This window comes from Poecilia latipinna, unplaced genomic scaffold (genome assembly GCF_001443285.1).
Source record: "Poecilia latipinna isolate Pla-1442-1.1 unplaced genomic scaffold, P_latipinna-1.0 Scaffold31, whole genome shotgun sequence".
NCBI classification, from domain to species: Eukaryota; Metazoa; Chordata; class Actinopteri; order Cyprinodontiformes; family Poeciliidae; genus Poecilia; species Poecilia latipinna.
In genome coordinates, this window is record NW_015112647.1 from 388,396 (window position 1) to 407,576 (window position 19,181).

The window sequence follows — 19,181 nt, forward strand, 5'->3', positions numbered from 1 at the left end:
ATTGTTTAAATGTAAACGATGAAACTGAACCGCATTTATCCTCGGACAATATAACACGCACACTCAATGAAGAAAATAAAAATAGAAGGATGTGAAAACTTCACTCGAATGTAAATAGTAGTTTTCCTCAGTTTTTGTCTCATAAAGATGTAACGTGTCGGTCTGAGCCGAAGCGCATGGAAAGCATCTATGGGGTAATTTAATTCTGACTGGAAAATGAAATGGGTTGGATCAGCAGATTAACTCAAACCTGCTGATTAAAAACAATCAACAGGTTTGATTATTTTTAAGGTGTGTATCATCACACATGTTCAGGTAGCGGTGAGCTGCGCGAAGGTGGAGCGTTTGGCTCGGGTGGAGAACATCGCCAAGGGTTCAGAGGGAGCGATTGGTCATATTGATCTGCTGGGAAATGTTGTTGGTTTATGAGCCTTTAGATTAATCCAGACTGATCATCCTGGATCTCTGAGCAGAACTTAAAGAGCCGTACGGTACCGGTACCGGTCCAGCTGCAGACATCCTTCAGCTGAGCCGCCCGCTTTGTGAATGCGCCTTTCTGGACAGAAAGCATCTTTATTCTGTAAATGTACAACTTCTGCACATGATTCCACTATTTAGAATAAACGTCCACTTTCCTCTCCGACGCGCTCTGCCCATTTATTTTTTATTTGGATTTTTTTTCCCTCTTTAAAATTTTTTATTTTTGTGTGGAGACCTTATGTGTCCCGAAAGCACCTTTTAAATAAAATATATAATTATAAATACTTATACTGCTACAAACAAGGACGTTGCCATGGTTACTGCCTCACATGGTGGCAGACTTCCAGGTATTTATACTAATTTGTATTTATGGGCGGACCAGCAGCTGTGCTCAATTTCCCGCAGATTGGGATGCACAAAGAAAAGGTGTGCGGCCACCACATGCGTGCGCACGGCTTTATGCATCCGAATTTTTTCGTGTGCCGCACTTTTCTAAGTTTTTCCGCACGCCAAGTTTTAGTGTGAAAACTGTGCAGGCTTTATGCATGAGGCCCCTGCTGTGGTAACTGTTGCTCCAGTCCCACTGATCCCATCTGTAGACATGACTCCATGTCTGTCTCACTGTGTTAACGTGTCCTTATCCCAGGAGAGTCTAAATTAAAACTTTGTTTGATGCATTAATGACTCACATCATTTTGCAACAGATTGGGTGAAGCTCGTCTTAAATTGGATTAAAAATCCATGAATTATCTGCTTACCTGAGATTAGGTGGTGGTGGCAGCAGCTCCAGGAGGGAAAACCAGACATTTGATATTTAATTTTATGTAAAGGGGAAGTATGTGTTCTCCAGGCACATAGTGACATTTTATAGTACAATCAAATAACGTTATTACCTTCAGTTGTTATAAAAATGCTACATATTTCAAGTATGACTTAAAAGAAATTTGACTTTGTAATTTAACTCCTTGAAATTGGGCCTCTGTCTCTTTAAAAACTCCCGTTTCTGCCTTCAGGAAGTCATCAAAACATGGCTCTTTTATTAACCCTTTAACATTTTTACCAGCGTTTCACTGAGAAGTAGCCCCTGTAATGAGCTCAGCTGATGCGCAGCTCCACCAGGTGCTTGCTAATTGCTGCTGGCTAGTCTGAAGGAGTTTTGTGGAAGAGCTGAATGGTTACCATGGAGATTTTCTCTTTACTGCATCTGACTGACTCGTGTCTAAATTAGGTCATGATTATCTGGAGACGCAACATTTGAGCGACGCTGTGGGACAAAATAAAAACAGACTAGAACCATCATGTTTGGATAGTTTTACTGATACTGTGGTTTTTCAGGCACTTTTTCACCAAATTCACACAAATGCTAAAATCTGAGGAGATACTGCTGCTGGGCACAACATTAAAAATCCACCCATGTGCACTGAAATCTACAATCAGGTGTTTTCCATTAACCTCCAATGGAACAACTTCTTTGGGTTGGATTTTAGGAGCTACTGAAATGAATTTAAATTCCTGAGAACTGAAAGACTAAAACGAAACAAATCCCTGCAGAATTACATCAAACAGTATAAACTACACAGACGTTTGTCTAAATGTGGTATTACAGCACATGAGGACACCACCACCAGAGTCAGAGCTGCCACAATAACATCCTGTGTTCAGTACAAATATGAGACAATGAAACAAGTTGATTAAATGAAATTAAAGGTCACTTCTCAGCCTACTGAGTTCTGTTCTCACAGCTAAAAATGCTTCACAGTGTCAGAAACCCAACTAGAAAATATGTCGTTTGCAGTTTAAATACAACAGCCTGTAGAATAAAAATCCACAAAGCTACATCTCTGTTTTTGTCTCTAAAAACACACAAATCACAGCCACTACTACGTGTAAATACAAGTTAAGAACATCATGGTGTTTTAAAAAAGATGCATCACAAGAAGCCTAAAGTAAAGCACATTTAATGTGCTGAATGAACATCTCTAACATAGAGCTCATGACTGAATCTTCACGTACAGACAGACATTCGAGATGCTCACGACCTACATACAGTGTTTGACAAAGAATGTAAACGATTCCCCCCCTCTTCACATTTAAAATAAATAGAAAGAATAATTTATTTCAACAGCACAGCTAATAAAAGATGATGGGTCCCGTCTAACCCTGCTGCACCAGGCGGCGGTAGTGCGGCATGACCTTGCTCTCTGGGAGGTACAGGCCCATCTCCAGCGCCACCAGAACCGGGAACTCCAGAGCAATCAGCTCCCGCCGGTTGATCCGGAAACGCTCCTCCAGCTTCTGCTCAAAACGCAGAGGAAAAGTTTCAGGTACCGAGAACACGACCCTGGTGGACTAATCCAGTCAAACCAAAGTGTTTTAAAAAGCACACACTTCCATGTGAGTTATAGAGAGTTATTGATTTAGAAAGGAGGAAGAGGAACAGAGTAAAAGAAAACAGAACAGACAGAGAATGAAAGCATAAAAGACAGAAGAGAAAGAGACAGAAAAATATCTGAGAAAGGAAGTAATAGAAAAATAGAGATGAAAAGAGAACAAAAAGATAGTAAAAGGGAAAAGAGAAAAATGGAAAAGAGACTGAAAAAGTAATCTTCAGAGTGTTTTAAAGGTTAAAATAAATACAAAAGCCTTTTTTAAAATACAGACTTTAAAGTTTTAAAACCTTTAACAATCTTAATTTGTATATTTTTAAAAACTGCATCTCTTTTCCTTCCCTCATAAAATCCTAATTAAACGTATTAAAGTTTGTTTCTGCGATGGAAAGGGGGGTGTACATACTTTTTAACAATCACTGCATTTGATGTTGAATTTCAGGACTTTGTCGTTCGGCCGATCAAACATAATAAATCGTTTCATTCAACAAACGGCATGCCGGGACTTTGAACCCCGTCGCCGTGGTTACCGAGACAACGTAGCCTCCGTCTCTGTTTGTTTGAGTTGCAGCTTTCATTCTCCTGCAGCAGCCGTTGCCATGGAAACTACAGGTGCAGCAGCCTAAACCAATCGGCAGTGGAGACCCTGGGAGAGTTTTGAAGCTCAGTTTGAGGAAAAACGCGTCAGAAGTGGAGATCATTAGATGATCTGCAGAGGGAACCCTGCTGCGTCCGACAGGCTGCAGAAAACACCCGACTGGGTGGAGTACATAAACTGATATAAAAACAAAGTTAACGCTATGATTTTAATGACTCGGGCTGTTATTTTTATAGGGTTAAACATAAGTTCAGTGTTTTGCTGCAAATTTGCTTTTAATTAACTAAGATGACTCAGTTACTGATGTGTAAAGAAACATTTAAAGCCTCTATTCCACATTTTATTTGCATTCAGAAATCTGATTTTTGTTCATTCTCAGAGACAAACATATCTGTTAAAGTAAAGGCAACAGATAGTTTCCACTGTTTCTGTTTTATGAGCTGATCGTCTGTGCTGCAGTTTTTAATTAGAAACAACTAATCAGATTAATTGCGATGAACTGATTAATCGATAACTAAATAAGTGAACGATTATTTCAACAATCAATAACTGGAGTAGACACTCTAAAATATGCCATTTGCTGAAAGAACATATTCAGAGCTGTAATTAAGACAAAACTGTGCAAAAGATGTAAAAAAAACATTCCTTTATCTTTAAATATGTTCCACCTAAAACTCCTAAAGTGGCATATTTTCAGCTTCACCTGGTACCGATTCTGTAAAAACAAAACATAAATCTTCTATTAAGCACTAAAGCAACAGATTAGCAATTCACTGAATTGATGTTAAGTCAAGCAGGAAGGCCTGAGCTTCTCAAATGTTGATGTTAGAAGTGGTTATTTTAGCTGCATTCGAATCCTTTGCTGCAAATTATCAAGCGTTCACCAAAGGAATGATATGATACAGTATTTCAGACAACAAGATGTTTATTTTCTTATTTAAAAATGAGCTAAATGGTTTGTTTATTTGCATCCTTTAATATTTCTATAATACTGTATAAAAAACTGAAGTGGTAAAAGAAAAATCTGTAGAAAGTGTTTTTATGCAATTGTCGATAATTGATACAATAATCAATTACTAAAATAATTGTTAGTTGCAGACCTGTTTTCAATTATGAGGCAAGTTGTTTTGTGAGCAATCCAGCTTAAAAAAACGAAACCAAGCTGCAGCTCCTCCTCAGAGTCATGATGATGACTGAACACATATTTCTGCCTGTTGCTGCACCAAAACATTTTGAGAAAGTTGCGAGGATTTTTGTTAAAAAGAGCCAGATTTTTTTGAACTACAAGGTTGCTGATGAAGCCTGGTAAATTGATGTAAATTTGATGCGTATAAACCTTTAAACATCTTTACATTCTCTGGTTCACCACATAAATAAGACAAGTCTTTCAGCAGACGGCCATCTTTGTTACAGATTCCTAAATACACAATAACATGAAGTTTAATTTAATTTTTTCTCTTCAGCAGCTCTTAAATTGCATTTTGTTCAGATAAACTACACAGGATAATATTTCTACAGAACAGGAGCCACACAGAAGCTGTTTAGTAAAAACCCCTGAGGTGAATGAAGCATTCAAGGTCTCGTTATTAAAGGTTCTGCAGTCTTTAAATCAGATCCTGTTAGCGCCCTTAGCGTGTTGACTCACATCAATGAGCTGCTTGACTTCTGGTTTCCGCAGATCGCTGCTGATCTTCGCAGCCAGCAGAACGCACTCAGCCGCCACAAGCTTCCTGTTCTGCTTGTTGAGGCGACCTTGCAGCACCAGTTTCTCAAAGTAAACGAAGGCCATTGCTATGGTGACCGGCTGCAGGCCGTACTCTTCGCTCATGGCCCTCATCTCCCTCTTCAGGCTGGCAGAGAAGAAGAAGAAGAAGAAGAAGTCACAGTTACTCCATTGTTTGCAAAGAAAGAGCGAGTTGTATCAGCCGGAACTGCAAAAACACAAAACTATTTTTGGTCTAGTGTCTAGTGCAAATATCGAATTTTAAATAAGACAAAAATGAACTTTTCAGCAACATATAGGAGCTTTTTTTAGGTGAATAATGATGAAAAAGTACAAGTTGCATTTGCAGATTATTTCTATTATAAAATAAATATTTTATTACAAGTGAAATAATCTGCTACTGGACTTTTTCATCAATATTAAGGAATTATGTTAGTTTTGTTTAATTTCAAATGCATTAACATATTTATACTAGAAACTACACCAAATTTAGATGGTGACATTTTGTGCTTTTGCAGTGAGACCATGTTGAGAGAGGACGATTCTTAAACCACAGAAGAAGAAGAGAAGCACCTTCTTATCTTGCTCAGTGTCAGCTTGATGTGAGGAAACTTCTCCTTGAAGGTTTCATTCATGTCCTTCTTCAGATCCGACGGTTTCACGTATTCAATAATGGTCGTCTGCAGAGACGGGAAACAAACCAGCAGCTCAATACAAACCTGCTGCTAAGTGGTGTTCTCTTACACACACACACACACACACACACACACACACACACACACACACACACACACACACACACACACACACATTTACCTTAGTCCTAAATCTAACCCCTGACCCAAAACCAGCGTTTCCCCTTGTGGAGGCCAGGCTTCGGTCCCCACAACGTAGTATGCGTCAGGAAAATGGTCCCCACAACGTATTACAAACTAACGCACACACACACTAAGGGCTAAAGGTTGTTGCCATGTGACACAACAAAGATATTGTATCACATGAGCACGGCATAAAGGGGATATTCTCTCTCCAGAGGTTGTAAAGACTCGGCGGACTGACTGAACGATTTACAAGTCAAATAAAACCATGTCCTGATTTCTGCAACCAAGCTCAGAAACTCTCACAGATGGTAAAGAGAAACCAGGATACGACCATCTGTATGACTTATATTCTGTTCATATTGTGTTTTACATGTTTCGCTCTTACAGATCAACTGATATTGTTTGTTTGTCACAAATTTTAAAGGGGACGTGTAATGCAAAATTAACATTCTGCACGTTTTTTATACATCATTTGGGTCTCAGTTGCTTTTAAAAACAAACCAAGTGCTTAAAAAAACAAATCACCCAGCTGTTTTTTGGCAATAAGTTAATATTTTTTTGGAGTCTGGAAAATGAGTCATATCAAAAACCTTCTCATTATGTCACATTCAATGGGCACTGTCTCGTTGCCTAGCAACCTAAGCCAAGCCAAGCCCGTTACCTAGAAACCCAAGTAGAAGTCTAGAATGTTTGGTCACCTGGCTTTAGCGCTCTAAGCGCTAAAGAAAAGAAAAAAAAAAGGAAAAAAAAAACTCTAAGTTACTGGAAAGGGCAAGGGTTTTTTGTTGGCTGCCATTTAGAAACCACTTGCTGCATTCTAGTTGGTTGTGCAGGAGCCTCTATTAATGCTTTTCAAAGATGTACGGTTGTATAATTACTCATCTGTTTGCAGCCATTTTCACATGTGAGTGTAAACATTGCGTTGAGGGATGTGGCCAGCGGCTGCTTATTTGGATTTAAAGTGACAGGAGGCCTAAAACAGCTCATCCTGAAAGGAGCTCAAAACAGGCAGAACTGAGTAAACCAAAGTCTGATTATCTAGGAATAATATTGTGCGAAAAATGTAATAAACATGATTAGTAAAGTCCACAGACCTATCCTAATCTGACCAAACATGCCAGAGCTCTGTTTCGGTTGCTTGGTGATGAACTGGGCTCAGCTAGGGTTGCTAGGTAACGGCGCAGTGACAGGAGGTTTTTGAAATGGCTAATTTTCCAAAAACAATAACTTATTGCCAAAAATGGCATGGTGTTATTAGAATCAGCAAATGGAATTACAAAAACGTTTAAAATGTGAATTTTATATTATAGATCCCTTTAAAAACAAACAAAAGTCCATCATTTAACAATTCAACTCAGCCTCTTGTGAGGATTTGTCTCAACTTTTCTTCAAACTGCAGGGGAATTAGATTTATTTTAACTCTATAATCTAATTTGATAAATTTACTCAAAACTTCACTAAATAATTCAAATGTAATTTGATTCCTGCAGCGTTTCTAATAAAAAATAAACAGTTTAACACCTTTTTTATTTACTTCCACAGAAATAATCGGGAACAGAAAAAGAAGCTGCAGCTCCGCTCACCACATACGATGCAAATATCAGAACCCTTTTATGTCTCCCACACGGCCACCGGGGGTCACTGAGCAGGTTGGGGTCATAATCCCCGACCTCCTCTATGTCTGCAAAACAGAATCCAGAGAACCGTCAGAGCTGGGGGGAAGTGTGTGTGTGTGTGTAAGCTTGGAGTCATACATGGATCTTGCGGTGTGCCGCTGTTCGGACGAGCAGGGGTGAAGCCTTTTTGCCCGTTGCCACGGAAACGACACTGAGGGGTCTGGGATGTGCAGCTCTCCAACATGCTGATGCTCTTCTGCCTCACCAAGGCGTTGGTCGGGAACAGAAACTGAGCGTACGACACCGTCTGAAAACCAGAAATCGTATCGTTTATTTTTTTTATTTTTTCGGTTATTCTAATTACTAAACTAAAACTTTTATAAGGATTTAAAAAAACAAATATTGGGTGTTAAATGTTGAATTTTTTATGAATTTTCTCCAGTTCACACAGGGTCAAACCTATACAGCTCAGATATTTACATACAGATGGGGGCCGCAGCTAATGATTATTTTAGTAATCAATTATTCTGATTATGTGACAAAAAAAAGACATTCTGCAGATTTTTCACTAAAGCTTATTTTATAAATTCAAAAATGTGGGTTGGACAGACAGACGGTTGGTTAGTTGGTTGGATGGATGAATAAATGGTTGGATGAACGGACGGATAGATGGACAGATGGATGATGTGCAGATGTATGGCTGGTTGAATGGATGGTTGATGGCTGTATGGATGCATGATTGGTTGGTTGGTTGGTTGGTTGTACGAATGGTTGGATGGATGTTGCTTGGTTGGTTGGATGTACGGTTAGATGGATGGTTGCATGGATGATTGTATGGATGGTTGGTTATACGGTTGGTTGTACGCATTGGATGGTTGTACGGTTATCTGTACAGTTGGATGGTTGTACTGTTGGATGCTTGGATGTATGGTTAGTTGGATGTACGGTTGGATGTGCGGTTGGATGTACGGCGGGTTGTAGGGCTGGAAGTGCAGTTGGATGTACGGCTGGTTGTACGGTTTGTTGTACGGTTTGTTGTGCGGTTTGTTGTGCGGTTGGTTGTACGGCTGGATGTGCGGCTGGATGTGCGGCTGGTTGGATGTGCGGCTGGTTGGATGCGCGGTTGGATGCGTACCTTCCCGGTGGCGCCCAGCTCCAGTCCCTCCAGTGACGGCAGCAGGTCAGCAGCCGCCACAGAGGACAGCCTCTGTCTCTGAGCGTCCAGCTTCGGGTCACTGTTCACAAACACACAAACATTTCTACGTAATTCTCTACGCCGACCCGGCTCTCCTCTGAGAACGACGTGGGTCAGACGGGTGGTGATGAGAACGTAAAAGTGAGGGTGGGTGGTGTTGCTCCCTGCTGGGAGGGGAGGAGGTAGCTGCATTCTTAGTACCTGAGGTGAGCTCTCTCTCCATAGGGCAGCACTGAGAAAGCAGCATAAAGCGACCGCTTGGTACAAATCAGCATGATCCTGCAGGACACAGCGTGAACAGGCAGACAGAACAGATGGAGTGTCAGTCTACAGACAGCAGCGACAGGAACTGCCAGGATACACACCACAGACATCAGCTGCAGTGACCAGGGATGGGCAATCATCCTGAGAGGCCATGGGAATTTAAATTTATACGCAAAACATGACTGAGATAAATACTAATCAAATTTAATGTTTTTCTCCGTAGGAGCAGAAACCAATGGCAATATCGAAGCCTTTACATTACTCTACGGGCTGCAGTCACAACGATTAATCGGATTAATCGTGATTAATCCATTATTGAAATAATCGACAACTAATTTTGTAATTGATTGATTAACTGGAAAAGACTCAGAAAAATTACAATTTCCTTAACAACATATTCAGAGCAGTAGTTAAGCCAAAACTGTACAAAAAAAAATAAGCAAAGTTTTAGCTGGGAATGCCCGATATATCAGTACTAACATCGGTATCGAATGATATTAGTCATTTTTAATATATTGCATTGGCCCAATAGATAAAACTGGACTGATAGTAACCTCCAATATTTATTTCCATCTTGTTGCCGTCTCTTTCTGGTAATTTAATTTTTTGACCAAAGGTGTGAAAAAGGTAGAGAACTATATATATAATACCAGAAAGTATTGATTATCGGCCATAACAGCAATTCTGATGATAAGTATCGATATTGGCCCAAATTTTCATGTGAGTGCAGTCCTAGTTTTAACTTCACCGTTTTATTTATTTCTTGAATAAATGTTTTCTTTTGTTATTTTTTACTTATTTTAACAGAACTGTGTGTAATGTGTTTGTATCTTACTTGAAATTTAGCTATTGTGCCAATTCCTGCATAATTACACTGGCATGAATTTCAGTAATGTTGATTAATCTCTATTAAAGCACCTTCTGCTACGAAATCATTCAAAATATAATCACCAGATTAGTCCAAACAGAAATGATGTTTACTCTGAGTTTCTCATATTTTTTTTGCTGCCTTTGCTACAAACAAAGCATTCAATAAAGGATTGGCATATTACTGCATTTTAGACAATAAAATGCTTATTTTCTTATTTAAAAAGTGAATTGAATTATGTGTTAATTGCAGCTTTTAATATATTTCTAATATTGTCTCAAAAAGTCTGCAGATTATGGCAAATTTTTAAAATCCGAATAATCGATTAATCGTCAGAATAATTGATAACTTAAATACTTGCACAACCCAATCAAACAACCACCAAAATAGACTTTAAATTAGCATTTACCATCATGCTAATTTGGTAATTAGCATGATAAATGATATCATTTATCATGATAAATGATATCATTTATCATTTACTGTGATAAATGATAAAAACATTTATCACAGTAAATAAATGTTTTGTTGGACGTTTAGTTCGTATCGCCCATCCCTAGCAGTGACACAGAAATAAGTCACAGAGCCACATCTAGAGACGGTCACTAGTGAAGCTACACGGCTGTGAAAAACCACTGAAAGCAACGACACCCGGCTCATTTTCACCATCACAGTCAGTCACAGAGCCAATGACGAGATCTGGATCTTCAGATGAGATCTGGATCTTCAAAAAGCGCCAAACACCAACCAGCCTGGGGTTCAATATTCAGAAAGTCTTCAGCAGGTCAACTGAAGTCAAGTCACTCTCTTAAAATGCTGTTTTATTCATTTTTTTTAAATTTATGCACGTTAATAATTTACTTTTTCACAGAAACGTGAAGCATGAATTATATATTTTTTCCTCCATTTATGGAGGACTTTCTGAGGGAAAGTGTCTCTGTGCTGAATCCTTGTGTGTTCAAATTTCTACTGGAAACATAAAATCTATGAATTTCACCATAAAGTCTATTGGTAATTATTACATTTAAAACACTAAAAAAACAACATTGTAAGCTGCATAAAGGAAAAGTCAACCTGTCAATGCAAAGAGTTTAATTTAACTATAAAAGCAGCTGTATTTTAAAAGAGAAGCACTCTGCTAATTTTATTGTTGTTTTTTTTATTTGTAACATAAAGGCAGAGAGTTTTATTTTGGTTTAATTGAATCAGAGAAGCAACAGTCTGACTGCAAGATGTTTGTCTTACCAGATGAAACTGAAAGAGAAAAAAGGTGCAGAAATTTTCTGTTTCACTTGCACAAATTTCAAACTTTTATTTGCCAACAGTGAAATTTAGAACAGACATCAGCTAATCATAATAAAATAAATGGTAAATAAATTTTCCAAATTTGTACTTTTTTTATACATTACAGTCTAGGTATTGTTTTCTATTCTTTATCCACTGTTAATTATAGAAAGGATACTTTAGTCTTTTTATTTTACTGTATAACGGAGCTGAATGGAGATTTAAAAATGAATATATGTACAGAAGAATTGTGATTTTTGTGCAGACTGGAACAAGCTGGGATAGACTATAAATGGTATTTATATTTATAATCCGATTCTAGAAATGTGTCGCTCATGATGGGATAGACTTTGTAAACTTTCATTCGTCATTTTATTGTTTAGACGTTGCATGTATGGACAATTAGTCCCTCTTGTTCTGGATGCTGTGAAGCAGGAAGGATTTTTCTCTTACTTTTTTACTTAAGGATGTTTGTTGTGATGCGTCACCATGGCAACAAGGTATTGTTTTTACAAGTGGAAGCAGCTGATTAGCATCTCAAAAGCTCAATAAAATGTGAACTATGACCCCAAATTTATCCTTAAATGTATCCCGTTTATCCCAAACCGTCCCTTTAATTGATCATGTCCCCTACTCCAACATCTCTGAGGCGGCAAAACCAAATTAGGTGGATTAGCATCTCTGCTGCCCATAAATTGAACTCTTAGCATGTCATGAGACTGCCATGCAGCAACAAGCGGTCTTCAGTCAGAGGCCTCTTTAGATTCGCTGCAAGACTGGCTGCTAGTGGAGAGCCTTCCTGCCCACAGCATCACCATCAACAATGACTCTTTGAATGATATTTAACTTCCCTTTTGGAATAAATAAAGTATTTTAACTGAATTTTTAGCTGCTATCTTTGACATGATGTGCAAACCTGATAAAGTGAAGCATTAAAACAAATTAAAACCAATAATGATCAGAATTGTTTTGCTAGTTAATTTGTTAGTCTATTAAAAATTGTCTAGAAGTGTTTTTTTTAGTGATCTTGTATAACTCTCTGAGACTGAACTGCTTTGGCAAAGAGACACAGGCTGGAAGCAAATCAGCTGAAACACAACGCATAAACAAACACATTCTGACTCTATAGAGCTTCTGTATGGAGTAAAATGTGGAGAAACTAGTTCCTCCCAGTCTTTATGACACCACCACAACCAGTAAATGTACAAAACACCGGCTTTAGCTCCTCACAAGACAACAATGACATGCACTCTGCAGCCTCTGCTGTAAAAACCTGCCAATAAACACCCAGAGCTTCAGGGCTGACAGGAATCTGCTGGAGTTTGAGGTCTTTAACTTACACAATCTAAACGGGTTTGCTTCCCGTTGGGACAAAAACAGAAACTCAAACCTGTGGGACAGTTTAGGATCACATAGTTTGCACTCACCGGCAGAATAAACACAAACAAACGAAAGCGTGTGGAGATGAATATGAAGGAGATGATGAGACAAATGAAAAATAGAGGCAAATATCTGTGCCAAAATATTCATGACATCCACTTTTCTGAAGTTGTGTGAGAAACCAGCCTAATCGGACACCAACAGCGTGTCATCTAAGCCACATCTTGCTTTGGGATAACCTTACCGCTGGTGCCATACGGTGTTAGATTTCCTCACTGCACCTCTTTTGGCTTTTGCTAAGCTTCCAAGGGTGATTAAATTCGCTGTGGCAATCCCCTAACAGCAGCTGTGTATCCCGGTTATTTCTCTGCAGCCTCTGTACCAGAATTAATCAGCTTACAACAACTCCATGCAGGAGCATTATGCTGTTGCTACCAAAGCACCTTTATGAATATTACAACAGATTTTGTTTTTCTGTGTTCTGCTCATTAAATGTGATTTTAAAGCGGACGTACCTGCTTCCTCTTGTGTCATACTGCCTCATGCTCTTGATGAAGTGAACTTTCTTTGGCACCTTGGGTCCAGGGGAACCAGAAATGTTCCTCTGCCTGCACAAAAAAACAGAAAGAGACGGCTTTATGGGACGATTTCACAGGAAACCCAAAACATTCATGTGATGCAGCTCCAGGGCCGGCCAAAAGTTAAGTGAGGCCCGAAACAGAATTTTCTTTGGAGGCCCGTAATGCTGGGCAATATGACTTGAAAATAAAATGTGATTAATTTTTTATACCAAATTTGACTTACGATTTTAACCCATTTTTTTCCTCACTTTTTTTTCTTAAAAAAATTACAAATAACTAGGACTGTCACAATAACAAATTTTGCTGGACAATAAATTGTCCCAGAAGTTATTGAGATAAATGATAATATTGCCGTTTTGAGACCATTTGCAGGTAATATAACGGTAATGACAAAATAATGCAAGAACACATTCTCAAAGATCAATAAAATTTAAATTCTGATTAACATTTAACACTTAAACTGAAAAATGCTTTAAATATCCAGAATAAACAACTAATCATGGAGACTAAACAAAATTAATATTGTTGCTTTGAGTACTTTTTCAAGTATTGATAATAGGATAATCATGCAACTTTCCCTCTCATAAACTTAATTTTGTTCAGAACACTCAACACTGGACTTGGTAGATGTTTAAATATCCAAAACAAAACACACCCAAGAACAATAAATAAACAGAAAGTAAAAAAAACTCAGATAACTGAAACCATAAATAAAATGAATTATGAAGTCTCTGTAAACAAAATTGCCCTTCAAAAATATTAATCACCAGAATGGAAGCTCGTTTTAATTTAAAATGTGATTAATTTATTAATTGGTCATAGGCTTACTAATACCTCGGGGCGGCCTTCAATAGGTTCTGTTATTATTAAAAGTAGATTTATATAAGTATTTGGAAGGTAAGTCAATAGTTTAACATTCAAAACAGTTAATGTAACAGATAATTTATATGGCAGACAATCTGGAGCATATGAATGAATTCCTCTGGTAGAGCGAATCAAAACCATTTAATACGGAAGTCAGTGGCCCGTTTCGAGGCCCCCAGTGCTCCGTGGAGACACACTGACAACAAGCCTCACCTCTGCCGGGAATCCAGAGGGTTTCCGGTCGGGGCCGGGCTGAGTACGGCAGGCGTTGATTTGGCCCGGGAGCAGGGCTGGTGTCCGCTTGTCAAAGGAGACAGCGGGATACCCGGAAACTGCGTCTCACCCGTGCCGCTGGTCTCTAAAAATACCTCGTTGGGTCCCACAGAATTGGTGGCAGTCGGTCCAGGAGACGTTACCAACGAAGGCCGGACAAGACCGAGTCCTCCGGGTAAACTGGAGGACGAGCCGCTCCCTGGTTCCGCTGCGGGGTCTGTCACCTGGTTGACAGGACCTCCGCTATCAGTCCGGAGGAGCTTAACGGCCGCACCGCCCTCTCCGTCCCTGAGTCCGGTCTCCTCACCGGCTTTTTGGTCGGCATTTCCAGTGGTAGGTTGACCCTGAGGTCTTCCATCGAGAGAAATATTGCTGAGGAAGAAAATAGCAGCCCGTCTCCTGAGGGAGTCCTTCGTCTTCCTCCGGTGTTCTCGACGAGCTCTCGTCTGTTTACCGTTACTAGACTGCAGACCGCACAGAGCGGTCGCCATTCTACTCTGAAAATGCAGCTGTTGAACACAAAGGCAACGAGTACCGGTAAATGCAGTTTAGCCACTCCCACTTAGACGTGATTGGTTGTTAAGCTAATTATGCATCTTGAACCTTGAAAATAAGCGTAGGTGATTGGGTACTTCAGAAAATCCCCTCGCTCCTGACAGTTGATTGGGTGTAGCATCGGAAGGGAGGAGTCATGAAAAAAATGTAAATTTTAAAGGTTTTATCTGAAAAATGTGGACCATTTTAAATATTAGTCCCCATAAAGTGTTTATTATGGTCCATCAACTTTAGTTTTGAGAACTTAAATGATGATTCCTTATTGTTTTTTTTGATGATGTAGTGACATAGATCAAATATGTAATTTCATAATTTGCACCTTAAAATTGCATTATTGGACTTAATTGACCCTTACTTGCCTCTCACAAAGTCCAGATGCAGACAAAAGTAGGCCTAAAATTAAAAAAAAGTTAGAAACACAAAGAAAGTTTAAAACTAGGCAAAATAAAATGACTTAAATTTGTCAGTTATCTGGCTTTTATTCTAACCACATAAAAGACAGAACATTGCATTGTTGGAAGTTTCATGCCAAGTTATAGACAGATTTTTAGAAACGAATCCATCTGTATGACAGTGAAGTAGAGTGGTAACTATTAATTTGTAACTTATCCACACCATCCTGGGATTTTTAGTTATTTAAATGCTCTGTCACATTAAACTCTTTGCTTGAAAAACAACTCTTCTGAAAATGTGCATGTCTATGTAAAAAATATATCTTGTAATGATGAGGTAGCAAAGTTATGAAATACAGTTTCGTAATTATGACAAGATAGAAAGTCTTGCAGTCAACGTAAATGTGCAACCCTCAAGATAAGCCCAAACAGCTGATAAACACTTCCTTGTATCATAAACCACCAATATCTGACTACCAACTCTTTAATCATTTTGTTTTCTTATGTTTTAAAGTGTACCAATTTAGCTGTTTTGTTTCCATACACTGACTTAACGTTCAGTAGACCTGAAGCCTGTTCAGTCATGTTCAAACAGGATTTCATATCAATGGTAACCATAAAACCAAATGCATCTCCTGTAGCTACTTGGAACCTGTGAATAAGTCGGTTGCATTTTAACCTGCAAACTCAACAGCTTGGTATTTAAAACTAATAACAGTATTTAGTGTGACAGTTTGGCCTGGAGTTTGATCTAGGACTCACAGTTGTTGGGTTGTAAGAATGAAACCGAAACTGAATTCTTGAAAACCTTAATTACCATTTTGTCAACATGCCAAAAAGTGTAGTAAGTCAGTTATGTTATGATGTCTGTGATATAAGAACTTGTTCTCCCTTATAACATGGGAAAATCTTTTGTTATACGCAAAATAATCTGCCAGTTTTTCAACGTTTTCATCAATATAAAGGACTATTTACATAATACAAGCTCCTATATCTTGCTGAAAAGTTACTTGTAACTAAGTTAGTTTTGTTTTTTTCTAGTGTATAAAGATATTTGCACTAGAAACTGGAACAAAAATACTTGGTAAGATTTTGTATTTTTGCAGTTGTTTTGCCTTGTAGCAGACATGGACAGTTCGTTAAAATCATGTGTTCAAGAAGGGAACACAAGAAAATATATAAGACACTGGCCCTTTAAGAGTGACAAAAATTATTTCACTGTTTGGCATAATAAAAAATGACATAAAAATGTAATGACACTGTAAATAATGTCACATTTCTGTCCAGATTAGAAGGGGAAACATATGTGATGAAATAAACCACCTTCAATTGTTGCACATCCTCCGTCTCTTCTGACAGCTTGAGTTTTATGAGAACTATGAATTTTATGACGAAAAACAATAATTTTTGTGTAGCTGAACAATCTGTTTCCTAGAATTTCACCCATGAATTTCCAGTTGGACTGGTATCCAAACTCTTTTCCCTGTGTATTAACGAGATGATCTGCATTTGTTTCGCTCTGAGGACAGATGCCATATAACCCTGGAAAACAGCTTCATAATCACCAAACCCAAAGTGTCCCCCTGTGCATTCATGCAGAACTAAGGAAGAGTATCTGCTCCGCTCCTTTAATTTACACGCAGCCGCATATTATCAGTGACGGATGCAATGTGCTTGTTTCCTTCCAGCAACATCTTCTTGGTCACTATTAGGGATTTAGTTTTGGATCTTAGTTTTCATGCACTACAACCTTGCTTTCTAATGTTTAGGCATATATTATATTCTAATTTCACAGATTGTGATTTAAAGGGGCAGTATTATGTATTTCCAGGCACATAATGCCATTTTATAGCACAATTAAGTAATTTTGTTAACTTCAGTTGCTATAAAAATTATATTTATTAAATATGACTTAAAAGAGATTTGATTCTGTAATTTAAAGCCTTGAAATTGGGCATCTGTCTCTTTAAGAAGCTCCTGATCTCAGGAAGTCATCACATTGCTCTTCTTTTAACCCTTTCACAACATTTCTACCAGCGTTGAACTGAGAAGGAGCTCCTATAATGAGCCCAGCTGATACACAGTTCCACCAGGTGCTTGCTAATTGCTGCTGGCTAGTCTGAAGGAACTGCATGGGAGAATGGTAGATTAAAGTATTTCCCAAGCATTCATGAAAGAATCAAGGCAACGCTCCAGGTATGCTTTTGAGGAGTGAATAACATTGTAACACGTTGGTGCCCAAACTTTGCCAAAACTAGCAAATTTAAATTACTGATGGGCTACAAAATTTGTTAACTTAAAATTTTGAAAAACAGTTTTTTGTTTTTTTTGTTTGTTTTTTTTTTGTTTTTTTTTTTACATAAAATCTGTACATCATTTAAAATCAAAACATTAAAATGGCTTTGGACTGTTGCCTTAAATTTGGAAACAGAGAATTTCCAAATTTTTGGGTCATCAATTGTTTTCAATCTAGTTTGTGTGTGTGTGTGTGTGTGTGTGTGTGTGTGTGTGTGTTGTGGTCTGGGGCCAAACAAAAAAATTTCAAGGGCCACAAATAGCCTGTGAGCCACACTTTGGACAAACTTGTTACAACATGATGTAAAGCTCAAAAAAGTAAATTTTATATAATACTGCCCCTTTAACAATCAGGAGGTTTTTGAAACGACTCATTTTCCAGACACTAAAAAAGTTAACTTATTGTCAAAAAATGGTGAGTGTTTTTTTTTTAGTGCTAGTCTGTTTTTGGAAGCAGGTGAAACCTAAATGGAAGCACAAAAATGCTTTTTGAATAATAAATCCTCTTGGGGGAATTTTCTTCCATTCAGCCAATTATAAAAGCTTATTAATGTCTGCAAACATCCTTCAATCTCCATATTCTTCGCATTATTATTTAACTTGTGCAGATATTTGTTTACAAAAAAAACAAAATAAAAACTGAATCTGTCTTTTTATTGTGTACTTGAAAGTACTTTTACTTATAATAACTCCATTTAATTATTTTAAGGTAGGTTGATTAAATAATTGAATTAAGTTTAAACCGTCTGAACATCCTACCAGAGTTGTGATACGTTTGTGGTTTGAATCAGCCAGGAAAAGTGAAACTCAGGTAAACACATTGCTCTTTATTTAAGCAACAATACCACAATGAAATTGTCATCACCTTCTTGTTGATCAGTTTTTGTTTTTATTTTACTCATCAGAACAGAAACAGTCTGGCACGACCAGCTTAAGGCTTTTTGATTCCAGCTCCGTCTCTGAGGTACAGCCTCGCCCAGGTCCTGCCACAACAAGCACTTTTTATGGTTCACTTTATGGTTCTCACATGATGGACTCAAACCTTTAGCACCATAACTACAGCCTGAGCGGCTTCCAGGAAACCGCAGCAGGGAATGCAAATAAAAAAGAAAATAATTTTTAAAAGAGTCTCTGTGGGAGGTGGATTTTGTTCAGAGTCATTTGGGAAAACAAACTGAGATCATACATACAGAACCGTAGCATCTCAGCGACACAGTTTCAGATTAATTACCCATAATCCCCCTTCTCAGTCCCACCATCTTCACTCGTGCTGGTCTGTGAAGCTCACAAACAAATACACACCTCAAAAACACATAATTCATAAATGTCCATTTTCTATCTGCACTAAAGGAAAACAGGCCAGGTAAGAGTTCGGGTCAGAACCTGTTGGGTGTAATTTAAGAAACAAATGTTTTCTTTAGTTTTGGGTTTAAAAACGTCAGACTGAGATCAGATGGTGAACTGGAAAAGATCCAGTTCAGTTCAGTTCAATCTGAGGAAACTAAAACACACAAAGAGATTCAGAGGATCTGAAACACATTATGAACCATCCAACCATCCATCTGCTCATCCATCCATCCATCTGTTCATCCAACCATCCATCTG

The 19,181-nt window shown here is 38.2% G+C and overlaps 1 protein-coding gene across 2 annotated transcripts; it reads right to left on the reverse strand.

The window, feature by feature from the left end:
• Positions 1 to 1,776: 1,776 nt before the first annotated feature.
• On the reverse strand, positions 1,777 to 14,880 carry LOC106952742 (CDK5 and ABL1 enzyme substrate 2-like). Of its 2 annotated transcripts, XM_015041062.1 has the most exons (9): positions 14,275 to 14,880; positions 13,132 to 13,224; positions 9,022 to 9,099; positions 8,761 to 8,860; positions 7,764 to 7,932; positions 7,593 to 7,690; positions 5,762 to 5,868; positions 5,111 to 5,315; positions 1,777 to 2,775 (listed from the first exon to the last, which is right to left on the reverse strand). In XM_015041062.1, exons 1-9 carry the CDS (start codon positions 14,823 to 14,825, stop codon positions 2,635 to 2,637), a joined length of 1,542 nt encoding a protein of 513 aa, XP_014896548.1. In that variant the 5' UTR covers positions 14,826 to 14,880; the 3' UTR covers positions 1,777 to 2,634. The 2 variants fall into 2 exon arrangements, with proteins under 2 accessions (XP_014896548.1, XP_014896556.1); XM_015041070.1 differs by lacking the exon at positions 9,022 to 9,099.
• Between the last annotated feature and the right edge of the window lie 4,301 nt (positions 14,881 to 19,181).

Coding starts and splice junctions, on each gene's coding strand:
- LOC106952742 (XM_015041062.1), bottom strand. CDS start 14,825: ATGGCGACCGCTCTGTGCGGTCTGCAGTCTAGTAACGGTAAACAGACG. Junction 7,933..8,760: donor AGCTGGGCGCCACCGGGAAG/GTACGCATCCAA, acceptor TCTGGTTTTCAG/ACGGTGTCGTACGCTCAGTT. Junction 7,691..7,763: donor CGGCACACCGCAAGATCCAT/GTATGACTCCAA, acceptor TCTGTTTTGCAG/ACATAGAGGAGGTCGGGGAT.